The sequence below is a fragment of the Taeniopygia guttata genome, chromosome 13 (assembly GCF_048771995.1).
Source record: "Taeniopygia guttata chromosome 13, bTaeGut7.mat, whole genome shotgun sequence".
Lineage (NCBI taxonomy): Eukaryota > Metazoa > Chordata > Aves > Passeriformes > Estrildidae > Taeniopygia > Taeniopygia guttata.
Window position 1 is genome coordinate 7,376,876 of NC_133038.1, and position 21,308 is coordinate 7,398,183.

At 47.6% G+C, this 21,308-nt stretch overlaps 1 protein-coding gene across 2 annotated transcripts; it reads right to left on the reverse strand.

The window, feature by feature from the left end:
* Window positions 1-1,498: 1,498 nt before the first annotated feature.
* LOC115497098 (serine peptidase inhibitor Kazal type 5) lies at window positions 1,499-17,360 on the reverse strand. 2 transcript variants are annotated; one of them, XR_003962670.4, is made up of 15 exons: window positions 17,225-17,360; window positions 16,013-16,038; window positions 14,822-14,949; window positions 14,246-14,312; window positions 12,559-12,686; window positions 12,425-12,476; window positions 10,007-10,137; window positions 9,354-9,426; window positions 8,807-8,868; window positions 7,996-8,077; window positions 5,579-5,706; window positions 5,149-5,212; window positions 2,765-2,796; window positions 2,128-2,180; window positions 1,499-1,729 (listed from the first exon to the last, which is right to left on the reverse strand). XR_003962670.4 is itself a non-coding variant. In XM_030283996.4 (14 exons), exons 1-13 carry the CDS (start codon window positions 17,280-17,282, stop codon window positions 2,175-2,177), a joined length of 1,005 nt encoding a protein of 334 aa, XP_030139856.2. In that variant the 5' UTR covers window positions 17,283-17,360; the 3' UTR covers window positions 1,499-1,729; window positions 2,128-2,174. The 2 variants fall into 2 exon arrangements, 1 of the variants encoding a protein (XP_030139856.2); XM_030283996.4 differs by lacking the exon at window positions 2,765-2,796.
* Between the last annotated feature and the right edge of the window lie 3,948 nt (window positions 17,361-21,308).

Here is a 21,308-nt window from a genome sequence, read left to right on the forward strand (position 1 = left end):
CCTACATGACTCTACTTGGTATGGGGATTTTCCATGTAGAAAGAGGCAGTCATAATTTGTTTCTAAACCACAGTGTTTGCTCACAGTAATAATAAGCATATAAACTATTAACAACCACTTATGGCAAAGTCTGTTGATAATAAAATCAATTTTTATTATTATCAGCTGCAATAAAGCATGATGCATGTGTAAGCATTTTGAGAGTTTATAATCAATTCTCATTAACTGCAGTAGAAATAGAGGATGTGATAACTTAATTGAAAGAATTCTACGTCTTTGGTGGGAGTGAAATTAATTGGTATTAGGTAAAATCCTGTCAAAATCTGAAAGTCACATCAACCTTATCTGCAAGAGAAAACTGTTTACAGATCAGGTCAGCTGAAGTGGACTCAAATACTGCAAATGTTCATCCAAGGTCTTCTGGAAATGTCCTGCAATAAACTTTACACAAATAAAGAATGTATTTGCTTTAAGAAACAGCTATAGAAGAGAGTACAGAAAGTACGTGCAAACCACCAGCAGATTCCTATTAACTCACCATCAGGGTCTCCTGTTCTGCAAACTCCACCCCAGTCCCAGATCCACTAACTCCAAAAAAACCAGGGAAACCCTTGTCTCAGAGGCCTGGCTTCATCTGAACACAGTTTCAGAATATAAATGAAGCAGGATCATCTGTAGGTCAGTTACACCTCAGAACAACACCACTTCTCCTTAAAAATCTTAAGCCATTCCATACCATGGAATTTCTCACTTCTCCAGCACCAGAACCCCAAAGGAAGGATCGTTCTCCCCTTGCAGGAGATGGTTCCTGAGACAGGAACTGACCTGAGCCTACAGGGAACTTCAGGCCAAGGCAGAGGCTGACCCAGCAGCAGATGCCCCATGGGCCACCACAATGGCTGAGCTTCCTGCACTGCCTTGAGGGTGCCACCAGTCCTTCTGCCCTCTCACAGCAAGAAATACTGGCCAAATTCACACCTCCAGATCCCAAAGACCTTTCTGAGCCCAGCACATCTCCTAACATGACCACTGAACGTGTATCTGCCTCCCAGCATTGCTCCAAAGTGAGGTATGGACCTCCCAGCACTTCACATGAGAAGCGTGGAAGAGGACACTTAGTTCATCATCTAAACTGCCAGCCCAAGACACGAGGTGCTTTACAACCAATTTTCCTCTGTAGGTTTCCAAATGTAAACCAAACAAATCTCAAACAACCCTCTGAGGTAGGCAAGTATAATTTAATGTTCGTTTTACAGGCAGGAGAAAAGGGCTGATAGGGCAGTGAAGTGATTGACCCAAGACCCCATAAAGAGCCAGAGACAACTGACCCCTGACCCCTCCTCACAAAACCCCAAACCATACTCTTCCTCTCTGGGTCCAACATCTTCGCCAGGTATTTACAGCAGCTGCTGCAGCTCAGGGTGCTCATTCCTAAGGAGCAAAGGCAGCGCAGGGAGCCGTGTGTCCCTCCCCTGGGGCTGAGTGAAGAGAAGGGACATGAAGCTGAGGAGTTATCTTTATTGGAGAAGCACGTTTAGACACAGCGAGGCAGCAGGGACTGCAGCACGGGGACACCTGGGAAGGCACCACTGAGTCCCCACAGCCTCTCGCCCTCCACCTGAGCAAGGACAGGCCCCGTGTGCTGCAGAAGGGGATGAAGGCAGCTCTGGCAGTCCTGGGGACTCGGCAGCTCCCCCGACGCTCGACATCGACGCTTCCTTTACTCGCTCTGCAGAGACAGAGGGCAGACAGTTTATTGCTGCAGTCCCAGAAGGCAAAGGGACCTGAAAGGACCATGAGGAAAGCTTAAAGCTGTGATGTTCTCATGCTCTGCAGGGGTTCTGGGCATTCCTGCCTCCCTGTGCTGGGGGACCACTCTGCCAGCATCCTCCCTGCTCTGCAGGAACAGCTTGGCTGAAAAAACGGAGCCAGGGGAAAGGAGTGGGCAGATCCCACTATTTCAAGTCCCCACAGGCTCAACCTCATCATCATAAGGCAGCAGTGAGAGAAAAAAGTCTGCAGAACCCTCTGTCCTGGCCCTGCAGCTTGTCTGGACAAGGTAGGACACAACCTCCAAAGGACAGGCTGGCCAAGCAGGGCTAAGCCACTGCCCCTCTCTGTCCATACCTTTGGTCACAGCTGATCCCTGGTGTTTGCTGGCAGTCTAAGCTCCATTACTCCTGGAAAGGAAGAACAAAAAAAAAAAAAATAAGCCCATCCCCAAGCTTGACCAAATCTGTGTGACACTGGTATCAGTGTGACAGCCCCGCAGGCCAGCTCAGTGCCACGCAAGGCAACTGCAGCAGAGCCTGGCACAAGGGCAGGCAGGCTGGGCCACTGCCACCTGAGGAAAACAAGAGTCATTTCAGCCTTAAACTAGGTGCTTTCCACGCCTATTTTCTAATCTGGGAAAGGCCATGCTTTTCTTCTTTCACTACCTTTAGAAGTAGCACAGCAAAACAGAGAGCATTGTAAGGAAACTGGGATTTGTGGGAGTGATCTGTTTGTTGAGAAACAGGTTTAAAGAAGAAAAGGAGAAACCCTGGATAACCCCTTTTTTCCCCTGATCTATTGACCAGCATGAGCAGGCTGGTGACTATTGCCCAGGTGATTAGTGTGAAAAACCTTTGGACAAGTAAAAGAACTGCAAGATAAAAAAGTCCTGCAAGAACTGCAGGATTAAAAGTCAAATGCACAGGAAAGACCCACAATCAATTCATCCACATGGCACAGGCCTGCAGGACCTACCAGCCAGTTAACTTACCAAAAAAAGAGATCTTATCCCACGATGCCGACCTATATTTGTCATCAGTAAAGCAGAAGAGGATCAAAGGAATTCAGTTATGGCAGAGATCTCCCAGGGAAGGTGGCCAGACCCAGTGCTGGCCAGTGGGGACAGGCTCTCTCTGCAGCAAGGTTTTCCACCCCAGCCATGCCCAGATATACCCTTTAGTGTCAGATCTCTCTCAAACCACACTGCTCCCAACCCTTCCCACAAGCATCCTTCCCTGATGGCCATCAGGTCACCAGAGCTACCAGAAACACCTGGAAATCCAGCTGGAGCTTTGCAGGCAGGGGTGGCTGCAGGCACTGGGCTACAAAGGGATGAGGCAGCTTTAACACACATTTTCACAGGCAACCCAGCACTTTCCATAGGTAATTTAAAAATACATCTCAAGGAAATACGATAATTTTGGAGTAACAATTTCTTATCTTCTTCCAAATCATTTCACATTCTGCATATTGCAACCCTCTAAACCCATTTCTGATGCCAAAAGCACTGCTGGAGCTGCTTTCCTCCAGGTTTTAGTAGCATATATTGAGTGCCTGAATCTTCAGCAGAAAGAAAAATTCATTATACTGTAAGTGAGCACGAATTTTAGTGCTGAAAATAACATTGCTCTGTACCTTGTTTATAAGCTACCATAAATTTCCAGCCCAATTCTTCAGGTGACTTAATAAACATAAAGCATAAATCATTGTGCAGGGGGGCTTTAGCTTTTCTTGCCTCAAGATAAAAAGCTTATCACTTTGACTTCCAATTGCATCCATCTCTCCTTGGAATACTTAACACAGCACCAAGCTCTCTGACTTCCAGTAAATGGCATCTCCCTCTTATTGCAAGGGCTTGAGAGCTGTAACAGCTCAGTGAAACAGTAAGGAATTCCAGACCAAGAACAGTTTTTTTTGGGAATCCTGTGTATTTTTCAGTTGCCACAGTGTATCCAGTCTCATTCTGTCTTGGAGACAGTCACTAACAGGCTCTTGTAGGGCCTCATCTCCCTGTACCCACAGGCCAACAGCAGCTCCATCTCCCTAAAGACTGAGACACAGAGACCTCCAGTACTGTCACAGGCAAAAATATTTCTCTCTGCACTGCAATTTCTTTAACTTTAAGCAAAGTTTAGAGCACTCTGCTGCTTTAGAGTAGAGGGGGAAAGGAGCCAGGTTTGCTGTGTTTGGGGGATCTGCTGGTGTCCTGGCACTGAGCAGAGGAAGGCATGGAAGGACACTGTGGCGTGATGGCTCTCTCATACCCCACATCCCACTGTGCCTACAAACACACAGATACCACATCCATACTCAGAAGCCAATGCTCCCACTCAAAACTTCCCAGAAATCCCTTTAGTAGTTTCAAAATTTGGATTCTCTACAGGTTTAGAGTGGGAACCAATCTATTTCCCTGGGGATGAAGATTTCTCAAGAGTTTCTCAACAGTTCATGCCAGCGAGCACAGTCCTCCCCAGGTGCTACAGGACATCCTGTGCACAGAGTCACAAACTGGGTGACACTGGCTGCAAATCCAAGAGCCAGAGGCTGTCCAGCTTCCACTGCTAGAAAGAAAAAGCACAGCTAAGAAATGTTTAACTCATCTGCTCTGTGGGATTGCACAAGATGTCAAGGCTCAAGACCTTTCCCAAAAGTGTGCCACCTAGTGAATAATCTTAATTTCCCAACTATCTCCCCGGATATTATTTAGGGAACATGCTCTTAATAGTTTATACAGTTCTGGTCTTTCTAGCTCCATCAAAGTCCCAGGAGAAAAGTCAGCTGTGTTCCCAGACATCACACTCCTACCACACAGCCTAGGCAAAACATGGAGACTATGCCCAAGTTATGCAATAAATCTGAGTCTCAACCTGTATTTAAACATCTGGACTGCGACCATCCATTCCTGGGGCTCTAATGATTCTGTCACGGGTGCAGAGGCCAGGCTGGCTCCCAGCAGGCACTTGGAGTAAAGTGGGATGCTACACACAGCCAAGAGACCCTTCCTTTTCTTCACCTCTTGGCATCACTGCACTCCAGGAACAAAATAAAATAGAAATAGGAGCTTCAATACCTCTCTTCCCTCCCAGCCAAAGTGGCTGAAGAGCAGCTGGAGAGCATGCCTTTAATTAGCCCACTGTTACCTGAAGGAACAAGCTAACTCTGTTAACCTGCCAGCGAGGTCCCCGTGCGGACACCCAGCTCCTGCTGCAGGGCACAGTGGGCAGCTGGTGAGTGCCAGCCACTCCTCATTCCTCACTGCCTATTGTGGCTGCCTGGATCAGGTCACCACAGGCTGAGACGGCGCCAACAGGGAATTTCCATCAGGGGAAAGGCAGAGATTGATGTTTGGCAGCCCAGCTGTGGTTTGCCGCTTACCACTGCAGGGGCAGGCTCTCGGCACTCGCCTCGATAGTTTACCGTGATGAAGTCTGAAGCTCTCCTGCAAAGGGAGGACAAGACATTGCTTATTATTCACTTGCAATGCCACAGCTCTCAGCCGCCGGCATGACAGTCCTCTGTGGGCTTCTTAATGCTTTGATGCTACTTCCAATGTGATGGCATTTACTACTCCCCAAACAATTTCATGATTGGGCAGAAAGGGAATAGGGGACCCTGGCAACTTGTGTATCTTAATTAGCTGTCATCAGATTAATCTCAGGCATTTTGATCTATGTTTGCTTAACAGCAAAGCACCAAGGACACACTTGATAGTGAGTCATGATGTATCAAAACAAACACTGTTCTGCAAAAGACACTCGGGAATGGTGGATGGCCCTGTATTACTGAAATCTCTCCGCCTACTCACATGGCAGCTGAACACAAGTCACATTCATTTTTGTATGTTTTCCCATCAGTGCCACAGACTGGTTGTGAGGAGTCGCTGCAGAAAATCCTTCCACCCTTTACCCCATGCAGAATTCGATCACAGTCCAGCTGAAGAGAGAAAGAAATCACAATTTGGTGACGATTCACTTGCTAGACCCTCCTTTAAGTGAAGGTGCTCACAAACCAAGCCTTGCACGGGGCCACTCTGTCCTGTATCACATCCAGCCAAACTTGGAAAGACACCATGTCTCTTGTTGGACCAGACAAGCTTTGGGGACAGAGCCCTCACTCCCCGCTCACCTATCCACCCCAACACTCCGCTCTGGGGGCAAGGTTTATTTCTCTCGACGTGCATCCATCTTCTACCTGTACCTAGCCTTGCTTATCAGTATGCTGACACCACTTATCTCCAAGGAGGGAGACGAAGCGCGTCGGGCACGGACGAGGAGGAGCGGCCGTGACTAACGAGGGATGGATGCCCTCCTGCTGCCCCCCGAGCCCGGCAACGCCCAGGCACGGCTTTCCCTGCCAACCACACACCGACACAGCGAGGAGCGACCTTTAGGGATCCCCAAAAATCCTCCCCAAAGCCCGCAGAGCGGGTGTTTGCACAGTCATAGCGGATTTCCAACAGCAGAGGTCAGGGGTAGCACAGCCTGTTCCCTGGCATGCACAGCCCCTTCCTCAGCCCCAGGAGCCGAAAAAAAGACCGAGACGAAGAAGCGCCTAATGGGCTCCCGACTCCTTTCTCCAGGGCTACAAAAGGCGCTGCAGCGGCTGCAAATGGTGCGATGGGTCTGAGACAACATCCCGCTTCCCCTGCACCTGGAGAGGCAGCATTCAGCCCAAAAAGTGATGGTTTACCAGCAGCAGCATTCAGCCCAAAACGTGATGGTTTATCAGCAGCAGGGAGCACCCCAGGGAAGGAGGGTTTCATGCCAGGCAGCACAGGAGGAGGTTTTGGTGATGTTGGGGTGCTGTGATAGCACCTGCTGGTTAAACGTCACTTGCTAATTTCCATAATGTGCTGCTTCCTCTCTCATCTGGGTAATTATCAGTGACGTGAGAGCAGAAAATGCTGACCTTTGCAGTCCTCTGCTGGATGCCTTCCTACGCACCAGACATTGCTGCCTGCACCACAACCCAGGGCAGGAGGCCACCCCACCAGCAGCCCCACACATCACAGGTGCCAGCAGCCAGCGCCACCACTCCTTTAGCTCTGGTTCTTGTCTGTGACAAAACCCACAGGTGGCCCTGGAAAGAGGAGAGGAGCAGATCTGCTCCCTGAATCACCTCTGGTCTGTCAGGCTCATCGGCATCCACTCCCCCTCCGGTGCTATCAGGAAATACCACAAAGCCCTGAAGCACACTGGCCTTATTAAACCTAATGCTTCCTCTGGAATGCATCAGAATTGCAGTACTTGAACTATATATTGGAGTTTTAACTCAAATATCCCTTTTCTAGAAGTGGTTAGTGCCAGAGGTTTCAGAGAAAGTTAAGGCAGTTGGTAGTAAGATCCCTCCAAATCCATAGAAACACATTTCCTATCTCTTCCAGAATGCTATTTAAATTGCTGTATGAAAAGTCTGGAGGGATTAAAACATCAGGTATTTTTTTAACCATCCTACCTCTAGACAACACCCTGTGATAGCGAGATCCACACTTTAGTCACCCTTTTTACGGTAACTTATTTTCTCTTATTAGTTCACATTTTCCACTTTTAGCTTTGTTGGAACTACTCCATTTTCTTCTCATGAGAAGGGAGAGCAGACACCCCCACCTTCCTCCTACAGTATTCCATACACAGTTGTCATCTACCACTCAGTGTTTCTCCCTTTAGCACTCCTTCCTTCTGCCAAACTTGTCCTCATCCCCTGGTCACCTCCACCACTCTGCTCTGACCATGGCCTTCATCTCAGCATGGGGAGGTAGAACTCTTTACCCTAGTTTGGCTACATGTGGGGCAGGATTCCAACCTGAGCTCAAGACCCACACCCCCACAGCTGAGGGGTTCCACAAGGAGCCAAGCCCTTCCCTCTGTTTCCATGCCAGGTGATACAAGAGCTTTCAGCAGGCTACAGATATGATTTTGCTTATTCAAACCCCTCCAAGGACATGGGGCAAAGTGAAAAGCCTCAGGGTTAAAGCAAGAACAGGAAAAGCTGATGGGAAAGGAGCAGAGGTGGCTCAGCACCAGCAGAGGAGCACCCCATGGGAGAGGTCCCCGTTTGTGCCCACACAGCTGCCACCCCAGGGGCAGGAGCCCCGTTTGTGCCCACACAGCTGCCACCCCAGGGGCAGGAGCCCCGTTTGTGCCCACACAGCTGCCACCCCAGGGGCAGGAGCCCCGTTTGTGCCCACACAGCTGCCACCCCAGGGGCAGGAGGTGGGTTTACCATGGGGTCCTCGTGGGTGTCTCCGCTCTGTGACTTGCGGCTGGGTGGCCGGTTGCAGTTCCTGCCACGCTGGACTTGTGGGCTGGCAGAGAGAGCAGAGATACAGCTCAGCACCACCTCCTTCCAAACAGGGGGTGCGAACCCACCCTCCCTGCAGACCCCCACGGCTCTTGGGGGGCTGTTTGCACTATGGCATCCACCCACCCACAGGAGAGGAGAGGGAGAGAGGCCCCCCAGCACCACCACCCCGGGGCTCTGCAGCCCTGTGTCTCCTGGCAGCCCTTGTTGGAAGTGGGGCATGAAGGAATTGCACCAGGCAAAGCAAGAAATCTCAGTATGCTCCAGAAAAAGCAGAAGCCAAGTCCTGCTCAGGGCTAACAGCTACAAAACAAACAGCTCCTGCCTGACCAGTGCCCAGAAAGAACGTACTGCACCAGGCACTGCCTTTGAGCCAAGGCCAGGCACACACGTGAGCACTGCCAGGAGACAGATTTTGCTGGACAGAGTGTCCTGAGAGGGATTCTGAGCACAGCAATCACTGGTGCTTCGTACACAGAACATCAAGGCCAAAATGGGCCAAGGGTTGCATGAGAGACATGCCCCAGTGTGTGTCTCTTCCCCAACACCAGCTCAGCCTGTGGGAAGTGCTGTAGTGAGCACCAAACAGCACAATATGCACTGCCCCATCCCAGGCCGTGCTGCCAAACTATCCTTGCTCCAATTAATCTCCTAACCACCCCCAAAAAACACACATACATGGATGGTGGTGTGTGTGGGGACAGGCCACCACCCCGGGTGCTGCTGAACTCACCCTCTGCCCGAAGAGAAGGGACGTCTCTCGTTTACACCCTGCCGTGAACCACCACAGTTCTTCTGCAAAAGGGGCAGAACACACTCAACAACCACAGAAACAACATCTATGCAACTAGGGAAGCAGCAAAGTTAAAGCAGCTCCTGCCCTGCCCCCTGATCCTCCCAGACCCAAAGAATTCTGTTCTTAAAGTAGCAGGTTTGATGCACTGCATACCCACCAAATGTTATCATCCAAGAGTTTACAGGATTGTGGGGAGTCTGAACCTGCCCTTTATCTCTCATATGGCATCACATCACTGGGAAAGTGAGAGGGGCAGTTCTGGCAGCTGCAAGCATGTCCCGTTTGTATGCTCACACCCAGGTCCATCCCACAAATGAGAGAAGCTTTGCAATGCAAAAGTTTCTCCCCCATGATTAGCTGGCTAACAGAATCCTAAACACCTTGATCACCCTTGGCTGACCACAGGCAGTCCCTGGCCATCCTGATCCCACAGAGTCTCACCAGACCTTTCTGAGCTCTGCACAGGCTCCAAGCTCCATCTCACCTGCTTTGTCCTCTCTGAAGTGGGCAATTTATTGCGCTGGAGAGTTCCACCCCCTCTTTGAGCTTCTTTTTTGCTGGAAGAAGGGAAGAACAGAAAAAATTGACTGCTATAGTAGTGTGAGTGCCACCAGAACCCAGGACTGCCCTGTAAGCCAGTGTCATACCACTAGGTCCCACCTCCCCTTCCACAGTCCCTGTTCCTGGTGGTCCTGTTCCTAATCCCCACCCCTAAGGCTTCTTCTTTTCTCCTCCAAATTCCCACTGTAGGCTACATCCCGGTTCCAGGTGGCTGCTTTCATATCAGGTCTGCTTCTACATATGGGAGTAGAGAGAGGGCATTTGGAAGGCAAAGCACACCCATGAGAAACTCCTCAGGAGCTGCCTGTGCCCAACAGTCCCCTGGGAAAGGGGCTGCTCTCTGCCACCCTTGCTTCTCCTCCTCTACTCCACAATGCTTCTCACCTGCCCTTGGGCCCTTAGTGCTGAAGGGGAAGGGGGAAGAGGAGCCCAACAGCCAGAGCATCTCTTAGAGAGCCACTGGGAGTCAGGACTCTCCCAGGCATGGCCCAGATGCAGCTTCACAGGCAGAAGCTGCACTTCTGCAGCGGGAGGTTTCCCTCTTTGCTGTTGCTGCTCAGGGGAAGGGGTACTCACAACCTCTCAGCACACATGAGACACTTGTTGGTGTGCTGCCTGCCAGAGGCATCCCGGACCGGGGCGTTCTCCCTCGTGCAGGACAGGCGGCCGCCAGCTTCAAACTGGGAGCGAAACTCGCTGCAGTCATCCTGCAGAGGGAGGGCAGGGTTAGGGCACTCTGTCCTCCTTGCCTTACTGATCAGATCCTTAGAAACCTGGGGTTTTCCTGCCAGGAAAGCATGGAACCATCATAAATGCATCACAGGAGAGTCTGGGTGGGGGTGAGAGAAGAGGGTGCGCAGTACCAGCCACTTAGCATACAAACAAAGGGGTGAGTCAGAAAAATTCCGGGTCCTTCTGCCTGCACAGCACGTGTTGGGAGTTTTCTAGTATGGTCCCACTAATTATTATTCTCCTGGCTGGGCTATCCAAAGCATGCCAGTGATGTGACCGATACAGCAATGAAGTCACTCCCTTTTCTCCCAACATCCTTAATACACAGCTACAGCCTTTTCCCAGATTGTATCTCAAGATAATTTTCTTTACAAAGCGCACGGGATCCTCCAAACCAGCCACACTGGGACATGTCAATCAAGAAGCAGCAGTTAAAACATAAAAGCACAATGCAAACACACCTAATAGCCCACGAGCACAGGAAGGTTGTTTGGAGAGTGGATGATTAATTTGTCCCTTGTTCAAAACTGCTGTACAGAAACTGTGTTAACCTGCCCCTGTTATGTAACAGAGATGGAAACATTCAGTCCCCCCAATTTCAACTATTTCACACACTGCAATAGGCAGTTTCAAATGGAAAGTACAAAGGGTAAGGAAGTGACTTCCACTTACCCTTTTCTTTTTAAAAACAGCTTTTAACACTTGCAATTTTCTGCCCATTTTGTGCACAGTTTTGCTAGCTCGTGTGAAGGTCCCTGGCAGGTCACTGGCCTCACCCTTTGCTTTGCTCAGAAGTTTACATCTCATCCTCTCTGCCAGGGGAAGGTTAGCCCAGTGTTGCTCTGCATCCCATCCAGGGCACCCCAGCCTCCAGCTCCTCAGCTTTCCCACAACGGTAATGCTGGCAAAACACCCTGAGTACAAAGCCCCACATTTCCCTAGAGCCACCCAGCCACAGGCAGCAGAGATGGTCTGGCCCTGGATGAGCCTCTCCTGCTCTGCCAACAGCCATAAAGCATTGTCCCATCAGAAATCAGTGTTGCACCCACTACAGAGGGCATCCCCACGAGCCTCACTGCTTCTCCTCACCACCAGCTCACGCCCCTGCACAGTTCAGGCAATGCTTTCCCCTTCCCAACCAGCTTTGTTCCCTGGGACCAGCCCATCTCAGCAGCCCAATCCTCTGCAGACAGACGTGCCTTCCCCTAACATTTTCTCTCAAACATTTTCTCTTTGAGCCAGCATTTCTGGAGCCTGTTCAGGCCTGACCTCTGCTGCAAAAATCTCACCGAGTACATCTGTGCCGTGCATTTGCCTTTTTCATGGCCCGTAACATCCCTGACCCACTAATAAATGCAGGGCTTTCTTAGCCTTTGTCACTTCTACCCAATGAGTAGGAATTCTTGTTGAGCACTGGCTGTGTGATCTTGCACTGCCATTACATTTTATCTTGTTTCTATTACTCCAGGCCTCAGCACTATCCAATTAGTCTTGAGTGATCTGCTGATCCTCCTCTGCTGATACTGCCTCCCAGCTTTGCCATTAGCAAATTTCACTTACACTTCTATTTTTTGGTGCCAAAGTCATTAGAAAAAGCACTAAAACAGGATTATCCCCAAGACTGAAGCTTAAGGGGGCCGCACCAGTCCCTACCATAGCAGGAATCAAGAGGAAGGTGGTGGAAAGCATCTATTTTCCCCTTTACTGGGCTGCTTTTGCCAGCAAAGCATCAGTGCCCAGCAACAAGGAGGCTGCAGCATGCCAGGGAGAAGGTGGCAAATCACAGCTCCATGAGAACAAAGTTTCAACAAAAAAAAAAAAGCTAAAACTGAGCCACAGGCCTGGAGACAGTGCAGGGCTGACATCTCCCAGAACACAATGATCTCTTCAACTGTGCAGAGTTCAGATTTAGGGCTTTTCACACATTTTCCTTTTCCACCTAATTAGCAGCCTCAGCAGAACTGACCTCTCCACCTGCAAGCTGAAATTTGGGACAGCACAGCACACCTGGCTTCCTGCTCTGTCAGGATTTGCCTGTCCCTAGATCCACAGGTCACTGGGGCAGACCATAATATTCAGGCACAAGTTGTTCACTTGAGGGATTCAAGAGCCTGAATAAGAAATAAGGAGCACAAGGAAAGTGGATCTCAAAATTAAGTCAGAGGAGAAAGAGCAACGGAGTAGAATAGCATTCCCTTTTCTCTGTCTTGGGTGAAAATCCAATAAAGTTCCATATTGACCTGCCTAATACTTTAATCTCACCTTATCTTTTCCTTGTCTGTTTTTAGATAACTTCCGCTCATTCTCCCTTTTGCTGGAAGAGAAGAGAGATGAGAAAGTGAATACCAGGGTGCTCCAGGGAGGAGAGCTTTCCCACGCTGCTTTCCTTTACTCACAACTTCTCTGCACACATGATGCACTTATTGCTGTGCTGCTTCCCAGAGGCATCCCGGACAGGGTCGTTCTCCCTGGTGCAGGAAAGTTTCCCCCTCTTGAACAGATCCCGAAACTCCTGACATTCATCCTGTGCAAACGCCAAAAGCATGGGTTGACACGGATATGCTGACAGAGAGGCACATCTCCCACAAATCCACAAAGGATTATCCACCCAATGAATTACATTTCGAGTGTTATTTTGCTTCCTTGAGGCGTAACTCGATGGAAAATCATAACATGCAGCATAAAACAAATAAATCCGTTTGTTTAGATCAGCAGATCTGTCTTTCGTATCCAGGGTAGACTTGATGCTATTTCTAACAGATAATTCATGCAAGAGCCTGCCTGAAGGACCTAAGCTCTGCTCTAAGTATAAAATCCACAATTTCAGTGAATTTGAAATGAGAAAGTCAGTTTTCCCATCTCTCAGGAGAGAACGCACTACTAAAACTAAAGAATTTTAAAATCCATGCACAGTAAAAAAATGAAGCTGCAGGCATAAGAAAATATAATCCTTGAACATCTCCTATTGCCAGGTACAGGAGAAGAGTAAGAGGTGGGTGTTTTTACCCTCCACTTAACATGATGGTATGCGTTAATTGAACCAAAGCACTCCATTTCACAAAAGGCTTTTGTAACAAAGCGTGCATAAGCATTTCAGCCTGGCCTTTACTTTTCTCTGAGCAGCTTTCCTATGACTTTCAGGGCAAGTCTGGAGCATAAGAAACACATGGAACATGTGAGGTCTTCAGGTTCATTTATGCAGCACTTGCAACCTTATCGTTTGTGTGGTCTGTAATACATTTTTCCTCTCACACCATGTAGAGGAGATGGCTTGATAGCTTATCCCAGTTCTGCAGATGGGGAAGTCAAGCCTAGAAAATTACTTGCCAAAAGCCAGACAGAAAATCTATGGCTTAACAAAGAAATTCAGTGTAGGTCTCTTCCTGACACTGTAAAAACTGTCCTGCTGCCTTCAGGACCACACTTTGGCAAGTCAGATGTCTAAAAAAAAGATCTCCCTTAGGACAGCTATGCCTTACAAAGCCTTTAATTTGTCCAGACACACAAGAGCTAGAAAGCTACCCTGCTTAACCAGCTGTAAAAAAATAAATAAATCAATCACCACAACCAACACTATCTGATGAAAACCAATTTGCTCCCATCTAGAACAAAAAAACCCAAGGCTAAAAAGACAGCTCCCTCCACATAAAGGCCTGCTATCTAGAAAAACAGCTATGGGTAAAAGAAACCACAGGTGCATCAACAAGATAAACAAGGCACAATTAGAGTCAGCCTATTCCCACACCCTGCCCTAGTCAGAGCTCCCATGTGCCAACCTTGCTATTAAATATTTGCCAGATTCCAATGGTGCCTTATAAACAGGCAGGCATCCTCCTCAGCCTGGGCTCTGGGTCAGGCACACACCAGGGGTGCTGTGATTGCCTGGGAGGAGCCGTCAGGAATTTTGGTTTCTTTTACGCTGGTGGATGGCACCAAGCCTCACACTCTTCCCAAGGCTGGGCACGTTTGCCAGGGCCCTTTCCCACGCTGCAGACGAGGAAACGCCCTGGGCAGCGGGTCAGAGGCGGCAGACGAGATGCCATCGCCAATAAAACTGGCTTTGGTAGCCATGCTTCACCTCACCTTTCCCACGGAGTTCACATTCCTGTCCGCCTCTCCACCACTCCCTTGGTTTTTTGAGTCTCTTTCCCTGCAAGAAAGGGAGGTGTGAGTGACGGGGCAGCGTGCAGTGCTTGGACACAAAGCCAAAATTGGGGGTGATTAAAGTCCAGTCTGGCCAACCCCACCTCCCCATTGCGCAAGGCAGCGGCACAGAGCAGCAGCAGGGCTCAGCTCCCTGACACACATCCAGGGTGTGCAGCATCTCTGCTCTGGGGACACCGTGCCACCCTTTCTCCCTGCCTAATATCCAGCTCTCCCCATCCTAAGAAACACCATCTATGGAAACAAGAAATTAATCTGTGTACGTTTTCACTCTGCATTTGTTCCTCATGTTCAGTGGTGAGTCCCCGCCATGTGATGAGCTGGGGAGAGCTGCTGGGTTCGCAGGTTTGCTGAAGAATTACAAACTGGTCTGGCTGGCCAGGGACAACTTTATAGCACAGAGCCTCCAGAGAGTTGGCTCCCTGCTACAGGAGGAGAGGACATGCTGTGGGTGGGCAGGGCTGCCACTGGAGCCAGCAGGCAGCTGATACTCACAGCAGCCTTTGGCACATCATGCACTTGTTGAGGTCTCCTTTTTTATTTGGGCTACTGAAGGGCTCCTTGGTGGTGGGACAGGAAAACTTCCCGCTGCGCAGGAGTGACCAAATTTTCCTGCAATCATTCTGAAAAGCACAGAGGAGGGCAATCAGTGGAGGCTCCCAGCAAGATCCTGACACACATTTGCTCACGTTGAATCTTTTTTGGGTGTGCTGCAGGTTCTCAGCAACTCACACAACCACGCTCCTCCTGCCCATCCCTGGTCACACACCACACGTGGCACAGGCTACACCCAGAGCCCTGCCCGTGGCTACCAAGGCAGAAAAGACAACGAGAAAGTTCAAAACCCATTTCAAGAACCATTAACAACAGGGAAAGCAATATATATTTAAGGAACACATTTAATTTACATACAGCTGCAAATTGCTGCCCACTACAGCAGAGGACTGCAGGTTATAAAGTCAGCCAAGAGCAGAAAATACAGCCCTGGAAGTGCCAGAGGGATGCAAGAGGAATGAACGGGCCAGAGTGACTGAAGAGTGATTCACATGCAAGCAGCAAGCACAGAAAAGCACAACCCTCTCAGGAAGCAGAGCAGCAACATTGTGCAATGTTGCAGCAGCCCATTGCATCTTCTGCTGGGTAACTGAGATGCAAACCAGGGAGAAGCAATGAACCGTTCAGTTATTTTTGGCTACTGTGTTTCCCGAAAGGATCTTTACCAAGGAGACAAGCTCACTTGATTAAAACATGAATGGAACTGACTTCTAAGTCATTGAATCAAATTATTTTCTGAGACTCAAAGGACTTGCGTTAATTCTTTTAATTATGAAACTCAGGAATTATCAGAAGCAGGGGTTTCTGCTGGATCAGAAGCTACATTCTAAGATATCATTAAAAATATAATTCATGCCATTTCTAACATCACTTCATGAGACTTCCAGCCCAGAGCTGTTTGGATATGCTCTCAGCATCATGCACCAAACACACACTGTCAGCTGGAGCCATTGCCATATTACCTAAGTGTTGTCTCTAAATATGGAGAGATTCACTGTTTTTTCCACCACTGAAAAAGCTTTATAATATCTAAGTATAGTGCATCTAAATGGACTTTGCTCAGAGCATGCATTAAAGCAGTGTAAGTTGGCAAAACAAAGGGAGAAGCAGAAGAGAAAAGGTTGGACTCGCCTTAATCGAAGCTTGACTGGCAACATCTGCGACAGAAAAACCAACAATGAAACCATACAAAAATCTTTGAAGGGAAATTTAAAAGCAAAAGCATTTAATTAAAATACTTGATGCAGTTTCCTAATCCACCCAAATACCTCTTGATAAAAGCTAATCCAATGCATTATTTCACACTGATAGAAATTCTCTAATGCCCAGTCCTTTCTGGAACATTGCACTTTTTGTCATTCAAATGCAAAATCACATCCATTTTTTGGAGTGTCTTTGTGCCCTTCTTTACTGTGTTACTTTTCTCAGGCTTAAAATCCAAGTTCCAAGGATGGTTCAGTAACTGTTTCTCCATTATTGTATACCCTTGCCTTGGCAGTTGCATCAAACCCACACAAATATTTTTGGCATCCTGCACCATTCCTTAAAATTGGGATACCAGAGCTAGGCCATTGTAGTTTGTCCAAAATGACAAATTCCTTTTCAAGGCCCATTCCATTTGCAGTACTTCACACAAATTATCAAATTAATAATGAGTCAGCAGGTGAGTAGCTGATACCTTTTTCTTTTTACTAAGCCACTTAAAGCTAGTATAATATGTTTCATCCTCCTTTTCATCATCAGTGGCATTGCAAGAAACTGTCAAGAAATCTTCCATTAGTGCTTTTTCAATAGAAACTAGCAGGAAATTGAAACACCATTGCTTCAAACCTAACTCCTGCTGAAGTCTATCTATTGTAGCCAAATTACTGCAGCCATGTGAAAATGCCTTCCTTAGCAAGTGTTGACAAGACATTACCATTTTTCTGAATTTACAAAAAAAAATTGTATTACATTTTTGTTCAAAGTTGGGTTTTTTATGGAAGAATTCAGTCTGGTTGGAAATCGGTATTCTTCCACTTAGATAAGTGGGGGTTCGGCTTTTTTGTTTTCTTCTTAAACTGTTAATTCTATTAAAAATAGTTGCTTTCATCTACCAATAAAACTTCACTATTTCCACATGAAAAAGAAAGAGTAGTTAACAAGACATGTTATATCAAACCAACACACGTAGTACAGCAAAAAAAAAAAAAAAAACAAAAAAGGTGGGCTTCTTCTATACCACCACTCTTTTTTAAAAAACAAGGGCTCTCTAATCCTCTCTCTCTGTCTTTATGGGCACTCCCAGGCTGCGTCCTCTGCCAGTCCCAGATTCCAGCACAGAGAACATCACAAGTTACTGACCTGAAAAGAAGCAGAAAAAGGCCAGAGCAAGGACCACCGAGGCACCTTCTATTTTCATGGTGAGGGTGGTGGCAGCTGTTTGCCTATGTTGACTCTACTAGAGCATTGCTCAATGAAACCCAAAGAAAGGGCTCAGGGCTCATCACATATATATAGATGACCAGGTTCTCCGCCTCCCTTATGACATAACCTTCCCAAGAGCCATCATTAGCTGCAAAAACCAGTTTGTTGACACTACTCTAAATTCTAATGACCCCATTAACACAATTAATTTCCATAAGGATGGGACATATTTGAGTCACTCCCTGCATTTTGTCCAGGTAAGAAAATTATAAATAGATCACTTCAGATCCCCCATACAGCCAGAGGGATTCTTGCCACCCTCAGGGTGGTTCATAAGGCAGCGGGACTCCACAGACACCACACCATAAGCACCTTTCACATCTCAGCAAAACAGCTGAAAGGGGTTTATTTCAATAACTTGGCTGCAGAAGAGACAACAGGAAGGCCAGGTCACTCAAACCTCTGGAAGTCAGTCTGCTTTTATTAAAGCACCTCAGTGTGAACCTGAACAGTAAACATTCAGGAAACATTGAAAAGCATCAAGTTTAAGGCTTTGTTGAAATTCTTTGGGTTTGATGCTACAGTGCTCATAGCAGCCGTGTTAATAATAAAACCACACTGACAAATCCTCATCCTTGCCCAGTTTCTCCCTGTTGTCTCCAGGAAAAATAAATAGGCAGTGTTATTAGTGAAAGCCTTTCTTCAGCCCAGGTGGGACCTGGCAGACCATTATAGATGCTGCTCTTTGAGGTGTGTTGTTATTGATGCTAAAGGGTCCAGCAAAGCAGCCCTGCTCTGGGCTTTCCAAAGAAGAGATAAGATGAAAGTAATCATCCTGCACAGGGTTTCTCAGGAGTCCCGAGAGAGGAAAATAAAGATGACATCAAAGTTTTGGAATGTGATTTACGTGGGAAGAAGCTGTATGCCTTGTCTCCAGTGAAAAGAGAAGAATTTGGAGAGAAAAGTCATTTGCAAGGTTTGAAAGGGGTGGATAAATGAGTCAGTCAAGCAAACCAGAGCAATGAGGGGCTCGAGCACAGGCTGTGGCTGTGCAGGGAGGCAGATCAGCTCCATCTGAGGAAGAAAACATACTTCTGCATGACATATATGCCTGGCCAGACAGGCCAGCAGAGCTCAGTATAAATCCTTGTAATAAACTGCTGCCACACATTTCACAGATGAGAACAGTTGCTCGTGTTCACAACTGGAGCCAAAGCCAAGCCAGCACAGCCCTGATTTGGAGTGTGGTCACCCCTAACATTTATTTTCAAGTCGAACTGAAATGGTGTGCAGGTTCACAGTGGAGAGTTTGCAATACAGCAGCAAACTGCCCAAGGCCATGCAGATGGCTCATGGCAGATCTGAAGAGCTGTGTATTGTCCTGAATCATGAGATAATTCCTGTATGCGTATTTGGGCGTGGAATTGGAGGGAAGGCCAACAGGAAGAGAGGAAAACTAAGCTGACAGAGCATGTGTCAGTAAATCCTTGGGAGAATTGGAAGAGAAAAAGCAAAAAATAAAAAATAAAGTGTATTGGAGTTTAAAAGTGGTTAAGCTTGGAAATCTATCTGAAGGACAAAAAACAAAAGATGCTATTTGTTACTGAAGCGTCTGCCCATGAGTCAGCCATGAGGTGGGAGGGTTTGGGAACGGGAAGCGCATTTTTATAAAGGGTTTTGTTCTTAAAATTTTCTCTTCCTCCAAAAGTTCCATTCCAACTGAGAAATGAAACAATTCCCTGATTTAAGACACCTGGCTGACTGCCTTATTCCTAAAGGAGCAGAGTGGGTGCCAGATCAGGTCAGACTGGCCAGGTGAGAGCAGCTCCCAGCCTGGCAGTGCAGTGGGACAAGGAAAAGGAGAGGGAGAGACAGGTTCTGACCCCACACTGGCCTTGTGACCACCCCACTCTCCCATATTCCCACCATGCAGCCCCCTGTCCACCAATTACACCCACACCAACATGTGGGATAAGCTCAGAATGGCCCAAACACACCTTGATACCAAAACCAGATCCACGTTCAGCAACAAAACTCAAGAGAGAAAAAAATAGAAAGGATTCCCAGCCTAAGTACTACTGCACAATGACAACCTCCTAAAAAAACCCAGCAATGGAATGAAGTGTGAAGGGATGGAGAGGACCCAGCAAAGCCTCATGGTTTGCAGGATTATTTGTGTTTCACAAACCTGGGCACAATGAGGGATGACAGCAGGAGTGTATTAAGCAGAAACCTTGCCTGACTCCCTTGATTGCTTGTATTGATCGATTTACACCATATTGATCCATCTACACCATGAAGTCTCAATCCTGCACTGAAACCCAGACAGCCCATTAATTTCCATAGGAATTTATATCCCATAGGATTGGATCTGGAAGAGGGATGATCCCAATGCTTTATTAATATATTTTTAGCACAGCACCTAGCTAATCTTAATTTAAAAATATATGCCAAACAGCCAGAGAGCAAAATGCCACTGAGCAAAGCAGATGAGGGCAAGAAGAGAAATTGCAAAGGTATCTTTTGTTCATGTCTCAGTTAAGGAATTTGGAAAAGTAAACAGCATATAATGATGCTGTGCCTGGTAGGACAGCTCTCACTGGGTCTATTTTTCACCACATTCTGCTATGAAAACAGGAATCAGGATAAAAATAATCATGAAGGAGTAACTAGGAAAACGCAGGAGAAAATAGAAGCATAACATGAAATGTAGGGAACCCCATGGCAGCTGAAAATCCAAAAACAATATCCTGCAGCCAGCAAGCTGGGCCAGCACTGTGGCAGGTAGGACACAGCCACGGTGGGCATTCATCTCTTCCCTCTCCAGGGCCCCAAGGAGAATGGGAAGGGAGTCCAATAAGCAGCCAAATTATTTATACCCTAATTAGTGATGAATATCACACTCCTTTTCCCACAGCCATTCTCCCCTTTTCTGATGTTCCCATATTTCATTCCCTCACAACCTGTGCCTGCACAGAAATACATCCACAGACAGAAAAATAATTGAGATGCCTTGTCCACTCAGGAAGTTGTTTTTCTTCCCATTAATGACATGGCACTGTTTTGCAGGCAGTATCACCTCCTTCCTAATGGGTTTAGCATCACTTAGGGATATTTTTACCAGGGAAAAGCTTCCTGGCAGCATTAATTGTTTGGGATGGTGATGCTTGGGGTGCTGTTTGGTTTGGGGTTTTTTAGGGTGTTTTGGTTTGGGATTTCTTTTTAAGGCAGTGGAAGGAGGGTTTGCTTGGGGGTTTTTTTGGTGAGGTTTGTGGGTTTTGTTAAACCATCTGTGCTTTGGTAGCTCTTCACTGTTTGAATGCCAGCCTCCAGCCCAAGCAGCTCTGAAGTTGCCCTAAATGCTTGAGGACATGGGCTGTGCTGTCCCATTCTCACTCCAGAGCACGGCAGTGTTTTGGGTCAGGCCTCCAAAGCCACCACAAAGTGGGACAAAAAGCCCAGATGAGGATCTGCAGCCCATGTTTCATCCACTTTTCCCCTGGCAGCAGTGCCAGTCTCTTTCACAGCACCCTTTGTCCTCATAAAACTACAGACATGACTATATTCCCACCATAGATGTACTTTTCTGTCCTGATTGATGCAATTTCTACCTCCCACCATCTCTCTTCTTCTGAGGAACCCCATCAGCACCACTGCTCAACACTTAATTTCTATGAAATATTGAAACTCCTTTCTTTTCCAGCTGACCACTATGTCCCTCTCCAGCCCAGAGATCCTCAGGGAGAAAAGGGAAGAGACAGAGTTGTTTGGCATATTTAACAAAGGAAGCACAGAGTAAATGCTGTTTTGCTTCACAGCCAAAGCTGAATCCAGAGCTCTCAACTTCAGCAGTCTCATGAGTTCACAGAATGGTTCAGGTTGAAAGGGACCTTGAAGATCTTCTCATTCCAATCCCCTGCCATGGGCTGGGACAGCACCCACCAGACCAGGCTGCTCCAAACCCCTTCCAACCTGGCCTTGGACACTTCCAGGGATCCAGGGGCAGCCACAGCTTCTCTGG

Excerpts from the sequence above, each read along its gene's own strand:
- LOC115497098 (XM_030283996.4), bottom strand. The coding sequence starts at position 17,282 with ATGAAAATAGAAGGTGCCTCGGTGGTCCTTGCTCTGGCCTTTTTCTGC. Across the intron at positions 16,039-17,224 it reads CTTTTTCTGCTTCTTTTCAG|ATGTTGCCAGTCAAGCTTCG; the intron begins GTCAGTAACTTG and ends TTTCTGTCGCAG. Across the intron at positions 5,213-5,578 it reads GACTTGTGTTCAGCTGCCAT|GAGAGCTTCAGACTTCATCA; the intron begins GTGAGTAGGCGG and ends CTCCCTTTGCAG.